Source organism: Rasamsonia emersonii, assembly GCF_000968595.1.
Source record: "Rasamsonia emersonii CBS 393.64 chromosome Unknown ctg1118621760094, whole genome shotgun sequence".
Lineage (NCBI taxonomy): Eukaryota > Fungi > Ascomycota > Eurotiomycetes > Eurotiales > Trichocomaceae > Rasamsonia > Rasamsonia emersonii.
In genome coordinates this window covers 85,716-99,330 of record NW_013563193.1, presented here as the reverse complement: position 1 = coordinate 99,330, position 13,615 = coordinate 85,716, and the positions used below count along the sequence as shown (strand labels likewise).

General features: G+C 49.6%; 4 protein-coding genes across 4 annotated transcripts; 2 read left to right on the top strand and 2 right to left on the bottom strand.

The window, feature by feature from the left end:
- Positions 1-92: 92 nt before the first annotated feature.
- On the top strand, positions 93-1,776 carry T310_4061 (uncharacterized protein; the record flags this gene model as incomplete). Its single annotated transcript, XM_013473055.1, has 4 exons — positions 93-716; positions 775-1,088; positions 1,136-1,569; positions 1,664-1,776. 4 exons carry the CDS (start codon positions 93-95, stop codon positions 1,774-1,776), a joined length of 1,485 nt encoding a protein of 494 aa, XP_013328509.1.
- Positions 1,777-3,870: 2,094 nt separating this feature from the next.
- T310_4060 (uncharacterized protein) lies at positions 3,871-6,083 on the bottom strand (the record flags this gene model as incomplete). The annotated part of the gene is made up of 4 exons (XM_013473054.1): positions 3,871-4,390; positions 4,526-4,917; positions 4,964-5,679; positions 5,747-6,083. The coding sequence occupies 4 exons, from the start codon at positions 6,081-6,083 to the stop codon at positions 3,871-3,873; spliced, it is 1,965 nt and encodes a 654-aa protein (XP_013328508.1).
- A 1,830-nt stretch (positions 6,084-7,913) lies between these two features.
- T310_4059 (MAP kinase kinase kinase SteC) lies at positions 7,914-10,816 on the top strand (the record flags this gene model as incomplete). The annotated part of the gene is made up of 4 exons (XM_013473053.1): positions 7,914-8,101; positions 8,158-8,231; positions 8,292-8,443; positions 8,495-10,816. 4 exons carry the CDS (start codon positions 7,914-7,916, stop codon positions 10,814-10,816), a joined length of 2,736 nt encoding a protein of 911 aa, XP_013328507.1.
- A 260-nt stretch (positions 10,817-11,076) lies between these two features.
- T310_4058 (Beta-lactamase) lies at positions 11,077-12,739 on the bottom strand (the record flags this gene model as incomplete). The annotated part of the gene is made up of 6 exons (XM_013473052.1): positions 11,077-11,128; positions 11,187-11,259; positions 11,345-11,623; positions 11,691-11,792; positions 11,833-12,261; positions 12,340-12,739. The coding sequence occupies 6 exons, from the start codon at positions 12,737-12,739 to the stop codon at positions 11,077-11,079; spliced, it is 1,335 nt and encodes a 444-aa protein (XP_013328506.1).
- Positions 12,740-13,615: the final 876 nt, after the last annotated feature.

Here is a 13,615-nt window from a genome sequence, read left to right as displayed (position 1 = left end):
TTGGCAAGGTGGCCCTTCAATTTCTGACTACTGTGGTATAGAGGACCCATTCCGGTGCCCGAGGACGGAAGACTGTTGAAGAGCTCGCCAGGATGCTCGAGGATGAGAGGGTCGTTCACGTTAGAGGTACACCAGCTTCTGGGAAGAGCACGCTTGCTCATCTTCTCTACTTGCATTATCAGAAGCAGAATACTGCCTCAGTAATAATCCGATCTTGGCCGAACGGTGATGGGGTGTACGCAGACGACCGTCTTATTCGTTATGCTCAGAGTGCAGGGTACAGTTTCATAACTTCGACGAACCTTTATGATGCAGATATTGTCTGGATTATCGACGAGGCGCAGATGTCATACGACGATGACGCACTCTGGCTGGGATTTATCAAGTTTCAACATGGCCGCTCCTCGTGGGGGCCGAGAATCTGTGTCTTCAGTTCATACGGTAGTCCGACCGGAGGTCCCCAAGACTTCAGCGTTGGGAGCCCTCTCGCGTACCTGGGTGTTCAGCAGCGAATATCAATTACACCTTCCAGAATCCAGGGCTCGCCTTCCATAGCGCTTTTCTATTCTCACGTCGAATTCGACGACGTGTTACATCGGATCTGTAATGACTACAAGTCCCCCCTGCCTCTTGATCCTGATGCAGCCGACTATATCTTCAGTCTTACCAGCGGCCATCCAGGGGCTGTGAATGGTATTCTATCAATGCTCAAAAAGGTACGCTTAAGGCATTCGTGTCCATGCTCCATCATAAGTGCTAATAAAGATTCGATAGGTGTATCGGTCAGATTTAAAGCACCAGAAAATTCAGGTGGTGGAGAAAGCTCATATCATCGAGATACTAAACGATGAAGAGAAGTCATTCCAGTATCTTGCTCAAACAGGTGTTCAAAGGTCATTTGTGAACGGAGAGGTCGCGCCGCAGACACTCGCTGTCCTCCGAGAAGTTCTTTTCAACAACAGCATACCTCGAAACTTGGAGAATAAAGGTATTCGAGAATGTTATGAGAAGGGTTGGCTTCATGCAGAGTCATTAGATGCTAATGCTACCCATATTTTTTGTGTCTTTCCAACACGTCTACATGCCAAGTAGGCGCTGCCGTTCTAATCTGACTGTCCTTTGCTAATTTGAATAGATATGTGGAACACTATTATACCAATTCGTCTGTTCCCTTTCCCATTGAGCGGTTCCCTACTGTCGAGAGACTCGCCGAAGCTACACTACGGAAAATTTCATCGAGACAGCTTTCTTCTACCGCTGGTCTTGGCACTGGAGCAATCATCCGACCAGTGGAGGCAGCTTATCAGGATGAGTTTTATCGCGCATTACACACGGTCCTTGGTTTCTCTGCTAAAATCTCAAGTGAATGGTCAGGAGATGGGAGTGGGAGGATCGACTTCCGACTGCCAGAGGTTCAATGGGGTATAGAACTATTACGCGAGGGTGATAGACTGGGAGAGCACTGTCAGCGATTCGTGGGCAATGGATGTTATACACAGTGGATCCAGAAGGGCTGGCTCAAGGATTGGCTCATCATTGACTGCCGTACCTGGATTCCTCGGCCATATGGTATGTTCTGATCTACTCTTGCTCTCCGCCATTGTGCAAGGCTAATTCCCCACTTCTCGGCCTCGATGTCATTCTACTGCTAACTGAAATGTAGATGTCCCTGGTACTAAGCTTTGGCGAGCTGTTTTTGCGAATGACTTTTCTTCTGTTGAGGTTTTAGACTCCTCTAACAGACCACTCATTTCCCGCTTTGCGTTGATGTCATAAGGCCACTGGCGATTGGGGGGGGGGGAGCAATTATGGTGACTCATTTCTTATTATTAGCAGTATACTACTGCTCAGAGTTGTGATGGTGTAGTTCTTGGGAACAGACTCCGGCTTGAGACCGGAAGTGAGTAGGACAAGGCGGCCTCGATTACTCTGACTAGATAGCTCTTGCTCACTTAACACTTCCCCTCTTAACAGTCTGCATATTCTATCCTGGTGAAATATAGTTCATTAGCCATTCTTCAAGCTATGACTTGGTCTTTGACTGGAGGGTTCTAAGCTGATATGAATTGATTCAGAACTGATGTATCATGAACTCTAAGTACCTCTGTGTAAACACCTAGGTAACTCCTGTCTACCCCTCTTATCAGAACCCTATGACCCGGCTAGTGAACCACTCAATGAGTAGACCTCTCAATGAGTGAGCCACACAGCACAAAACCAGTAACCCATGAAAGTAACCCACTAAACCACTAATCTACTAAACTGGTAACCCATGAGATAAATAACCCATTTGATAAGTATGCCAAGATATAGGGAGAGAGCAGTCGCAGTCCTGCTTTCTCACCAACTAACAACTTCTGATATTGGTGGTGTTGTTATTGTGTGGTGGGTGTTGATAGATTGGCTGGTCTGGAATCCGCTCGACCTCAACCTAACAAGGCCGTAACGACCAGGGCCATACTCAGGAGGGAATGGAGATGTTCGTGTGGTGAGTGATGATGGCACTGGCTCTCGCAATCTAGTCTCGCGAGGAGGGGCTCATGGGATACCCATCAGTGTGGGTTGAGGGGAATCTCGCATTGTCTGTTGAGCTGGTTGTCGACGAGGCGCAGGAACTTGGTTATTAATAGGTCTCAACTTGCGTGCGAGCCCGGGTCTGGTTCTGCACAGGGAGTCGAACGGTTTGATCTCGACGGAGGGGTGGCATCATCTGTTCAGCAGGTAGACGACAAGGCGGAGGAGCATGAAAACCATTCTCAAGTTGAGCGGGAACCTGCGTGTGATTCTGTACAAGGGGTCGCGCATTTCGAACAACGGTCAAGGTTGGTTGCACAGTTGGTGGTCAAGCGAGCGGCGGTGAATAGTGGCTGCCTGTGGATGCTGCTCGCAGATTTGAAGTTTGAGTCAGAGGTGCCATCCTCTGTTCGGCTGGTGAACGACGAGGCGCAGGAGCATGCAAATCCGCCGGATGATGCGCGGCGGGTTGCATAGTTGGAGGTCGAGGGGGTCGTGGCGAATAGGAAGAAGAGCTATTTGAAGAGTCGCTCTCTCTGAGGGTCGACGGGCTCTATCATAGTTGTCAATTCATGAGATCCATCACTACTTAAACGTTAGAGGGGTTTCACATGACTGACAACTGCTCTAACGGCAGTTAGGATGTTCGCCCCTGATATTGGTGGGGAGGAGTACTTGAAATATTCTTGTTCAAGAAAACCTTTTTAGATCCGCGGTCGCTTGATTGACCACAAGATGCATATACTGTGCAAACGATTGATGATTTTCGAATGGGATCTCCCTTTGTAAGAATCTGTTCTTGAGTTCCTCAAGATAGTCGATCTTAGCAATATACAGACTCCGGAGCATGGAAAAGAAGGCCAGGGAACCCTAACGCTTCCCGTTCAATGTTTTCTTACGTTCTAATACTCTCTGTTATCATATAGACGGCCAACGCGTAGTTAGAGAAGAAAAAGCTTGCAACAAAGAGCTAAACAGATTTATGTTAGCGTATGCTCTTCACCTCTTTAGCGTCTTCTGCTTCTCCACATCAACTTCCTCCTCTGCACGACTAATCCCTTCCTCTTCCTCACATTATCCATAGCCAACTCTCCCAAATTCTCCGACTCCTCCTCTGTAGCCGGCACCCAGAACAGATCCTCGTCCAGCATTTCAAACCCAGCAAATATCAGCTGCGGTTAATAAGATGCAACAGTATGATACCGGCTATCCGCGGAGAATGTCAGGCACATCCATATCTTCTCAATGGCTGCTTGAACCGCATTGGACATAGTAATAACTTGGCTCATTGACACAAAGTAGTAGAAGACTAGGAAAATGCTTGCAGCAATATTGATCGGTGTAACAGTCACCCTACTATCTCGTGCCACTGATCACCAACACCATCACCCACAGGATGCAGCTGAAAGCTCCGCTGCTCAATGCCCCGTTCCACATCGTCCTTATCGCTCTCTTCAGCGTATGTGACATCAAACTCATTAAACCATCGTTGTACGGCACGTTTACTAGGAAAATTCGAAGATTGCCTTGCTTGATAATATCTGCTTTAGGTGGGCGTGTAAATCTGGACAAGAAGTTCACAACATAGATGTCGACAGCGAACTTCTTGGCGTAATTCTGGGCCTTGGTTATTGCCTTGTCGACTTCTTCCTCAGTGACCTTGTCGACCTTAAGTTCGAACCCCACTCCGCTCCCCCCAGAGTCAGACATCAAGTGCAGGTCCATCCTCAACTTGTGGTCGCCTTGGTCCGGGTGCACCTCACTCCCACAACGCCAACCTTCAGGCGGCAGGTCATAGAAGACGGAGTAGAGTTCAATCTGAAAAATGTATTCAGCAGGGCCTCTCAGATTCCAAGCCTTTTTAATGTCGAGTTGGCTAGGACGTATATACATTCGGGCCTTTTCAAGAAGCAGAATGGGCCGCAGCATCTCAGATGATCGAATTTTACGCTTTGATAAGACGGAGTGGAGGCATATGCAGTAAATCAAGCCACTGGTAAAGTGCACCAACCTCTCATTGTCCTCAGTCTTGTTGTCTGGATCGACAAGTGACAGGACTTCTATATTAAATAGTACCCTTTCATTCGCTGTTAGATTCTTCAGGTTCATATGCCATTGTCTATTTCCGGACGCTAAGTACCTTAGTACTAGTTCGTGGAGGCCCTGATTTTCGAGATGAGTATCGATTGTAGAGGGCAAGCCGTTCATAAATGGCTCAAAGTTTGTTAGGAGGGTTTGCGGCCAGCTCTTTTCATTGACATTTGGTTGCATTGTGTCATACATGTGCATAAGAGTCATGAATGAGGACGCGTGACCGGCTGCTTCTCTCTGGATCCCTTCTTTGATCGCAACCGGGATTTGCAAGTTACGGGCTGTCTCATACTCTCTGTAAAGGCATGCCGTCTCGTTATAGTCCATAGTCCAGGCGTGGCATCAATTCAAATCTCACCCTGTTAAATGGAGATCCGAGGTTGTCGGCTTCTGTCTCAAGTGGATTAAAATCCTGATGTTTCCAGGCGAGTTTTCGCAGCTGAGATGTGCCGACACCTTTGTATGGTATACCATTTTCGTCCAGGCACCTGCAAAACTTCCTCACAGTCCGTTCCGCAGCATTATTTCTGATCATCCACTGCATTTCATCAATCAAGCAGAATGTCGTCTTCTTCCCTCCATATTTTCTTTCTAAATGCGATACGAACTGGCCCTCGTCCATCCTTCTCTTGAACATGCGAAACGAAACCTTTTCGTAGAACCTTTCCTCCGTAAATTCTGACAGTTTGCCAATTGCATAGTCCAAGTTGACCCATAAGACTGTATATCGTTTGGCTTTAAGGTACTGTTTCATTGCATATAAGAGGCTTGTTTTCCCTGACTGGTATGGACCGTGAATGATAGCTGGCATTTGGATCCTCAGAGCCTTTTGCAAGATATCAGGGAAATAGTTTCTGTTGATAGGTGGAACCTGAAGGACAAAGTCACCTGGCCTTATAGGCCCATATGGCTTGATTTCCAGTTCATCCGGAGCTGATTTTCCAAAGATGGTATAAATGCAGTTTGCGGCGTTGGCAACAAGCTCACCGATACTCTTCGAAAATTTGGTCACTGTGAGGGTCTCTGCTGGCAATTCATCTGAAGGCGCCTTCCTCTTCTCGGCTCGTCTTCGCCCTTCATCAAACGCATTGTCAGCAATGAAATAATGACTCAGAAGAGAAGAGCAAATAAAATAACGTACCGACAATGATATGAATGAAGTATTCTTCGGTACTGGCATTGTCCAAAAGGCCACAGATATCCCTCGGAGAACTAACAACTGGGAGGGTCCCTGCGTCTATTCTCCGATATAGTTCAACGAGAGCCTTGTCCTTACCCTTGTCATCAAGGACATTTGCACAGTAAAGAGTAATGTTGTTTGGCGAAAATGTCTTACTGCCTGACAATTTATTGAGTGTGTCTGTAACGGATGTCTTGGAGGAGAAGATCGTGGTTTTCGTTACTTCTACACACAAGGCATCATCCAGTTGATCCCCTCGCAAAAGGCACTGTATAGTAACCTTGGAGCCGCCGTCCATCGATATTTCTCCCTAGCGACGTGTAAGGATAAGGTATGAAAGATAGCACTCCTTTTTTTTTATGACCGTTTTGAGAGTTTTCACGCATCCAGTATCAACGGGAGCTGAACTGGTTACATCGTGCTCCGAGTCGATCGACAACTGCAAGGGGCTGGCTATCCGATCAGGTGACGGAGTCACTGATGCGATCGTAATCGGAATACGAGGTACACTTATCAGAAGGTGCGAGCCACATAAAGTACGAAATGCGAACTCCGATAACAAAGTGAGGAAGAAGAACGTAGCTCCTCGAGAATTCTTTCTGCAATTAGCGAATTTTGTACCCTGGTGTGTGCCCGGCAAGGGTATGTGACAATTATCTTAGTGACCGCGTCGCAATCGCAGGGAGGGATTGCCAGGATGAGAGGAAGAGTGGACGCGATCGTGGACTCAAGATCGAAAAGGATCCGCGAGGGAGAAGAAGGATTTGAAGGCGTCCAAGGTGGGTGAGATGAAATTAGAGTTATGAGTCACTGAGGCTCTTGTTGGAAACGACAGGGCTAATAAGTTTCTCGAAGAGGTACGGAGTACGGCACCAGAAATTGCGACGCGCGCGAAGTAGCTGCTTGTAACTGCTGCTCATCTTTCACAAATAGGCGGGAGGAAGGTCGAGATTAGGCAAGATAATCGAAGAGAGCCGGGACGAGGATTGTACAGCGGGGTAGAGGAGACGTCTCAAACAGGCGTTAGGAGCTAAGGTAGGTGGAGGGCAGGAGGCGCACATTTCCCTGGGCGGTGAGCCGCTTATAGGCCTTCAGGACAATCAGTAGTTCAGTACAGTACGGAGTACACTATCACGTATCGATAGGGTATTCTGGACCCCCTTGCATAGCGATGACCGTTCAACACATTATGACATCTGCATGTTTCACCAGTTTGAATCGCACCCTATCACTGAGCCTCCTCGTTAAATCGGCGTTTGTGCAGTACGTATATATCCGTAGGTCATAAACAAGTGCTCGACACGAGCGTGTGCTGGCATCCAGGCCCAGGGCAGAGACCCGCCCAGATAAAACAGCCCACTGCCGCAGATCTGGCCGCCATGTTCGTGGCGAGAATCCTGAGGTCGTTTCAAGATCAGCCTTGGCCGTCGGGGTGGGCTGGTGCTGTCTGAGAGTGCGTCAACCTGGCCCGAACTCTCCTCACCGAGTTGTCCCGCCCTAGCGCCGCCCCAAGACATCTCCCCCGATAACTAACTAGTCTGCTCAGAAGGCCTTCTCGACTCTTGAGACTTCTCCCTGTCTGTCGCTGTCGGGTTCGACGAGGCCTTTGGGCCGTCTGTCTGCCTTGTTTTTGGCAGATTCGATTTCTGCCTCCCTGGACGACGTGGTGGACGCATTTTACGTGTTCAGGGGAAGCGCCCGCGTAAGCAGCTCGCCGGCGACCATCGGCCGTTTCTCATCCTCATATCAGCCATCTACTCGTCTTAGCGTGTGTCACTTGTGAGTGATGAATCTGCGATTCTTAGATTTTCTCTGGCTGCTATTTGTGCTGCCTCGACAATAGCATGTTAATCGGTGTTCTTTCACTTAGAGCCCAGCCCCCATCCTGTTTCGTGGTGACCCATGCCGATAAGTCAGTGACCGAGAGATTCTGTCACGTCCTTCGTTTGCAATTGACTACTGCCAAAGTACGACGTTCATGTGGTTATAAGAAGCGACTTTACAGTGCTCAGAGAGTCTTTTGATTCCCGTAAATCGAAGAAAAGCACCTGCCCCAGGATCCTTCAGTCTTGGCTTTTTCTGCCCAAACTTTCTCTTGCATTATCTACTCCTGGCAACCATATCGACAATGCTGGCATCCAAATCTCCGTATCCTGCCTCCCTGGGGCTCCCACCGAACCCAGCGCCCCCGTCAACCCACCACTCTGGATCCTCCCATAAGGCGACCGCTGCTGCAAGCTCTAGCGATGGAGGGCAGTTCACGAGTCCGACGGAATCCGAATTCTCCGATGCTCACGATGGTTTGGAATCTGTTCGGTTAGTTCATTTGATCTGTGGTGATTCCAGTTCCACGCTGACGGTTTGGGTTCCAGATCGTGGGACGAAAAGAAAGTGATAGAATGGCTGCACAGTATACGATGCGGCCAGTACGAGACCTTATTCAAGGGTACGACGGTGCTTTGGCTGCAGCTTCTTCCTTTAACGAAGACTAACATGTAGAGAATAGCAAATCATGTCAATGGAGACAACCTGCTCGAATGCGATCAAAAGATTCTCCAGGAAATGGGAATCAAGAAGATCGGCGATCGGGTGCGAATCTTCGTCGCCATCAAACAACTCAGAAATAAAGCAATATCGAACCGCAAAAAGCGAAATATGGTGGGTCATTACGGGATTGGATATGGGAATCTTTGGCTTACAGAAGTACAGGAATCTCTTTCGGCCCTTGAGGCTATCACGTACACCCCTCCTTCCTCCGAATCCCACTCCTCCACTTCTCGCCAACAGCCCTCCTCAAGCAGCCGGGGCTGGTCTCGGCAAGCGGATCAAAAGTCGTCACGGCCGTCTTCGCCTTTGCCTGCGGATGCCGATAGAAACACACGAAGCCATCGACATGCTACCGAAAGCTCACGGAAGGACCAGGGATCCGGGTATCATAGCCACCCATCTTCCGCTGGTTCAGGCTCTGGTCGCCGACCTCCCACACCAGGAGACGCCAACCAAGCCTCCAAGGGGTCTGCGCATTTAAGGCAAAATCCCAGCATTGATGGTTTAACCATGGGGCCGCTTCCTGCAAACTCTCCCGTCATTCGAGTGATATACACTGGCGGTCAGACCAAAGTTCTCAATGTCAAGCATTGCAAGACACCAGAAGAAATCATGATCTGTGTGTTGAAGAAATTGCAACTCCCTGAAACCCAGTACAGGAATTACTGTTTCTACGTGTTGGATGGTTTGGAACCAGATCCGGCAAACTGCAGGCGGGTATCGGATGCCGAACTGATGCAAATATGCGATCCCTCAAATAAGTCAGAGCGCGGTCGTTTGATTCTTCGAAAGATTCATGCTGGAGAGCCAGATGCAGACGAGCTCCGTCGCGCTTCTCAACTGGCGCTGGATGAGAGTCAGGTGACCCATCTCAATGCGTTGAGCAGTTCCAATCCACGAAACCAGGCCAAGATCCAGCAGCTCACGGGGGAATCTTGGCATAACATCAAGCAGCCAATGTCTCCAATGTCCTCCGACAGGAACAGGCATGTTAGCCATCAAGATGATCATGAGCCGTCGCCAACACCCGCGGTCCCGGAGCGCAACCCAGACCGAAACCCAGCGGCTAAGCTTCGCTCGTTCTTCGGTGCTAGACCTCCAAGTGAGATGATCATACACGAGTTGACCTCGTACTTCCCAAGTCACCAGCGCGATGAAATCGAAAAAACGATGCGTTTGTCCGTTCGACGATCGCAGCGAATGAGTCGTGCGGCGAGTCGTCTAAGTGTTGTCAGCAATATCAGCGTGGCCTCAAGCTTGAAGGATGCTCCCCCTATCCCGAGCATCGCTGATACGTGGCTGAGCGGGGGAGGCCAACCAACACGTGCCTCAAGACCGTTGTCTGTGTCGAGATTCAACTTACCTTCAGTGGCGTATCGCGACTCCATCGCATCGAGCACTCTGCAACCTCTCCAGGAGGAGTCCCCAGTTGAGCCCGACCGCAAGTCGTACGTATCGTTCTCCAGTACATCTGAGCAGGCGGCCGGCGAGCATGGCAGAACTTTTCTCGATGAGACGCTCAGTGTTGCAGCCACCGATGGCGGTGGTTCTCTCAACGAACGCCTGAGCATGATTGTAGCAGAGGACGGGGAAGAAGAGGATGTCGGTCTCAACGAATTCCTTGCTGGCAACAATTTCGCGCCGAAGAACTGGATGAAGGGGTCTCTGATCGGAGAAGGATCGTTCGGAAGCGTCTTCCTTGCACTACATGCGATTACGGGAGAGCTCATGGCTGTGAAGCAGGTGGAGCTGCCGTCGGCGACGAAAGGTACCGAACTCGACAAGAGGAAGAACAACATGGTTGCTGCTCTGAAGCACGAAATAGAATTGCTTCAAGGATTGCACCACCCCAACATTGTCCAGTACCTGGGAACATCAGCGGATGACCATCACCTGAACATTTTCCTCGAATACGTCCCTGGAGGGTCCATTGCAGAGATGCTGAAGCAATACAACACGTTTCAGGAACCGTTGATCAAGAACTTTGTCCGCCAGATCCTTGCCGGTCTCTCTTACCTTCACAGTCGCGACATCATCCATCGAGACATCAAAGGGGCCAACATTCTTGTCGACAACAAAGGCGGCATCAAAATTTCCGACTTTGGTATCTCCAAGCGCGTGGAGGCCTCAGCCATGCTGTCGTCTGGGGGTAAAAACCACCCGCACCGCCCGTCCCTCCAGGGGAGTGTATACTGGATGGCGCCCGAAGTGGTCCGACAGACGGCCCACACGAAGAAAGCCGACATCTGGAGTCTGGGCTGCCTGGTGGTGGAGATGTTCATCGGCACCCACCCATTCCCGGACTGCAGTCAGCTGCAGGCTATTTTCGCCATTGGCAACAACCAAGCCAGGCCTCCTCCACCGGAGAACGCGAGCAAGGAGGCGCGAGCGTTCTTGGACATGACTTTTGAGATCGACTATGAGAAGCGGCCCAGCGCGGACGAGTTGCTGAAGAGTAAATTCTTGGAGATGTCCATCGTATGAGCATGAGCAATGGCATATGAATACGCATGAGCATGAGATCTGACGTGTTTTGCACTTTTTTATTTTTTGTATGAAGTTACCTAGTTTAGAGCCACGACCACTAACTAATCCACGATCGACATGAGTTTATCTTTTGCCATAGAATCTAAGTAACGGCGATGACAGGGCTGGATTTGACTTTGCAAAGTGGCATCGCTTATGGAAAATGCAGTACTCCGTAGGCACAGAAAGAAAAATTACATTGGTATCGTATACTACTCCTAGACTAGGAAAGAGGCTGTAAAGACTGGCGTACCTAAAAAGCAAGCATGCCTGTTGATGGCATAATATCAGGTGGCTACCTGCAACATTAAACTCACTCATCACTCACAGCATACTCGTCTTCGACAAGGCAGAGTACAACGTCTTTTCGACTTCGGCCATTGTGTTCTGGACGTCCGGTTCTAGAATTCAATCACAGTCAGTCAGTACGACAGTTCCGTTCAAGTAGATAACGATAATGATAATGATTATTGACTAATTACTAACCTCCATACGGAAGAATCTGCGAGGCGACGAACCCGCCCAGCCCTCGCTCCTTATCAGCCCACCAGAGCAGATTCGCGATCCCGCTCCACCAGATCGTGCCCGCCGCTCGTCCGGTGGTGGTGGGGTGGAGGTGCTGGAATCCGGCCAGCGTCCAGCCCTGAGCTTGGTCCAGGGGTTGTGGGTATAGGTCTGACGACGGCTTCGAGTACTGCGGCTTCGTTGAATAGATGCCCTGGCGGCCGAAGTTGGGGAATTGAGGGATCTGGTTTTCGAAGAGCTCTGTGCGGGACAAGCTGTTAGTCTCCATGTTTTCGGATTCAGATTCAATTGTAGGTTGTTGACTCACGTTTAACACTCTCCGGCTTGAGGATCTCAGCCCCAGTCTTGGGGGATTTCCCATTGTTCAAAAGGGCTGCGATTATCTCTGTAGGTGGACGGTTCGTCAGTTCTGACTATCGGAACAGGGAGAATCTGGAAGAGAAACATACTGCAATACTCCGAAGGGACGGCAAAACATCCAGCACCTCCAGACTGATAGACATGTTTCTTCCCTATCGGGTCTAGAGCACGCTTCAGCGGATGGCCTTCCTCGCGAAGGGTGACCTTCCCATCGGCCGTTCGCTGGTGCATGTATACCAGGCGCCTCTTCATGTCGTCCGAGGGGAAGAAAGTCAGGTCTCGGATCCCCAGCGGCTCGAAGATGTGTTTCTTGAAGTAGTCGTCCAGTTTGAGACCCGAGGCTCGCATCACGAGCTCGCCGGCCCAGTCGATGTTGGTCCCGTATTCCCATCGCGAGCCTGGCTGGTTCACGAGAGGCGTGAACAGGATGTCTGACATGGATCCCGAAAGCTCGTCGATACCGGCTGGTTCTGACCATTTCTTGAGCGCCGCGTTGAAGAAGGAGTAGCCAAAGCCGGCTGATCGATATGTGCCAGTCAGAAAATGACCTCACACCGCTAGAACTAAGATTGTCCAAAACGAATACGGTTACTGACCAGTATGAGAAAGAAGCATCCTGAGGGTAATGCCCTGTTTCTTCTCGACGAGCTCCAACCGCCCATCAGGACGCTCCTGCAAAACCTTCACGTCTCGAAGCTCCGGCGCCAGCCTCTCGACCAGAGCGACATCATCCAGGGCCAGCTTCCCCTGCTCGACCAGCTGCATGGCGGCAATGGCGACGATCATCTTTGTGCAGGACGCGATCCAGAAGACCGTGTCCGTCGTCATGGGCTCGTTGGTGCCCATGCCTCGCTTGCCGGAAGCGTGCTCGAAGACGATATCGCCGTTTCGGTCGACGACGGCGATGACCAGGCCCGGCACGCCATCTGGCTTGCTGGTGACCGAGTCGATCCTAGCCTTGAGACCGTCGACGACTTGCGGCGATATTCTAGTCATTGTCGTTGACTCTCTCTGTTGTAGTTCCCAGGAGATAGATATATCCTTCTTGTCTGAAGTCGCGAGTTTTTTTGTTTGGTGGATAGGAGAGTATTAGAAGGGTATATAAAAATTGCAGGAGTGATGCAATCGATAAGTGAGGAGAAACTGGAGTAGGTGGATCACCTAGTGGATATTGCTATCCCAGATTTCGATAATGGACGTAAATCACAGACACAGCATGTGGAGAATCGATCGTCGGAGACACTCTATAACAGTTCATATTTTGAAAAAAAAAGGTGAAAACATACGTCACTGCCTGCTAGCACTCTTGACCATTTCTGTCTTATCTTTTCTGAACTTGATTAGTCTGTTCTTTCATCATTTCATTCTTTCTTCCCCTCACCAGTGGGATGTATGCATGTATGCATGTGCCACCAAGGTAGGTTAGGTAGCTAAGGTAGCTAACGTCCTCCGCTATCCGAACGAATTTAACTCGGATCAGTAGAGGCTTGTGTGTGTCAGTGGCTTGACTCAACCATGGGCATCTGTCCTGATTTGCCCCGCGTTCCTGACGCGGGGTACGTTAATGTATTCGGATGGATGAGGTGGGGAGCATTCCCACTCGGTGCGTCATTCCTGCTCTAGAGACTCCACCGAGTTGGAGTAACTTTTATTCTAGGCAAATATATTGAGGAATATTTAATTTTACTGAAATTTCAATGTCATTGAGTCATTAAAAACTAGTCTACATGTATCATAGAAAGTCATGACGCCTTGAGATGTCTATGTCATGATAATACATATGCTGTGCGGGACCTCTGGATAAAGTGGGATCAATGGTCCTGAAATCCACGCAACTGACTTGCAGAAATACAGGGTTATTGTGTGGACATG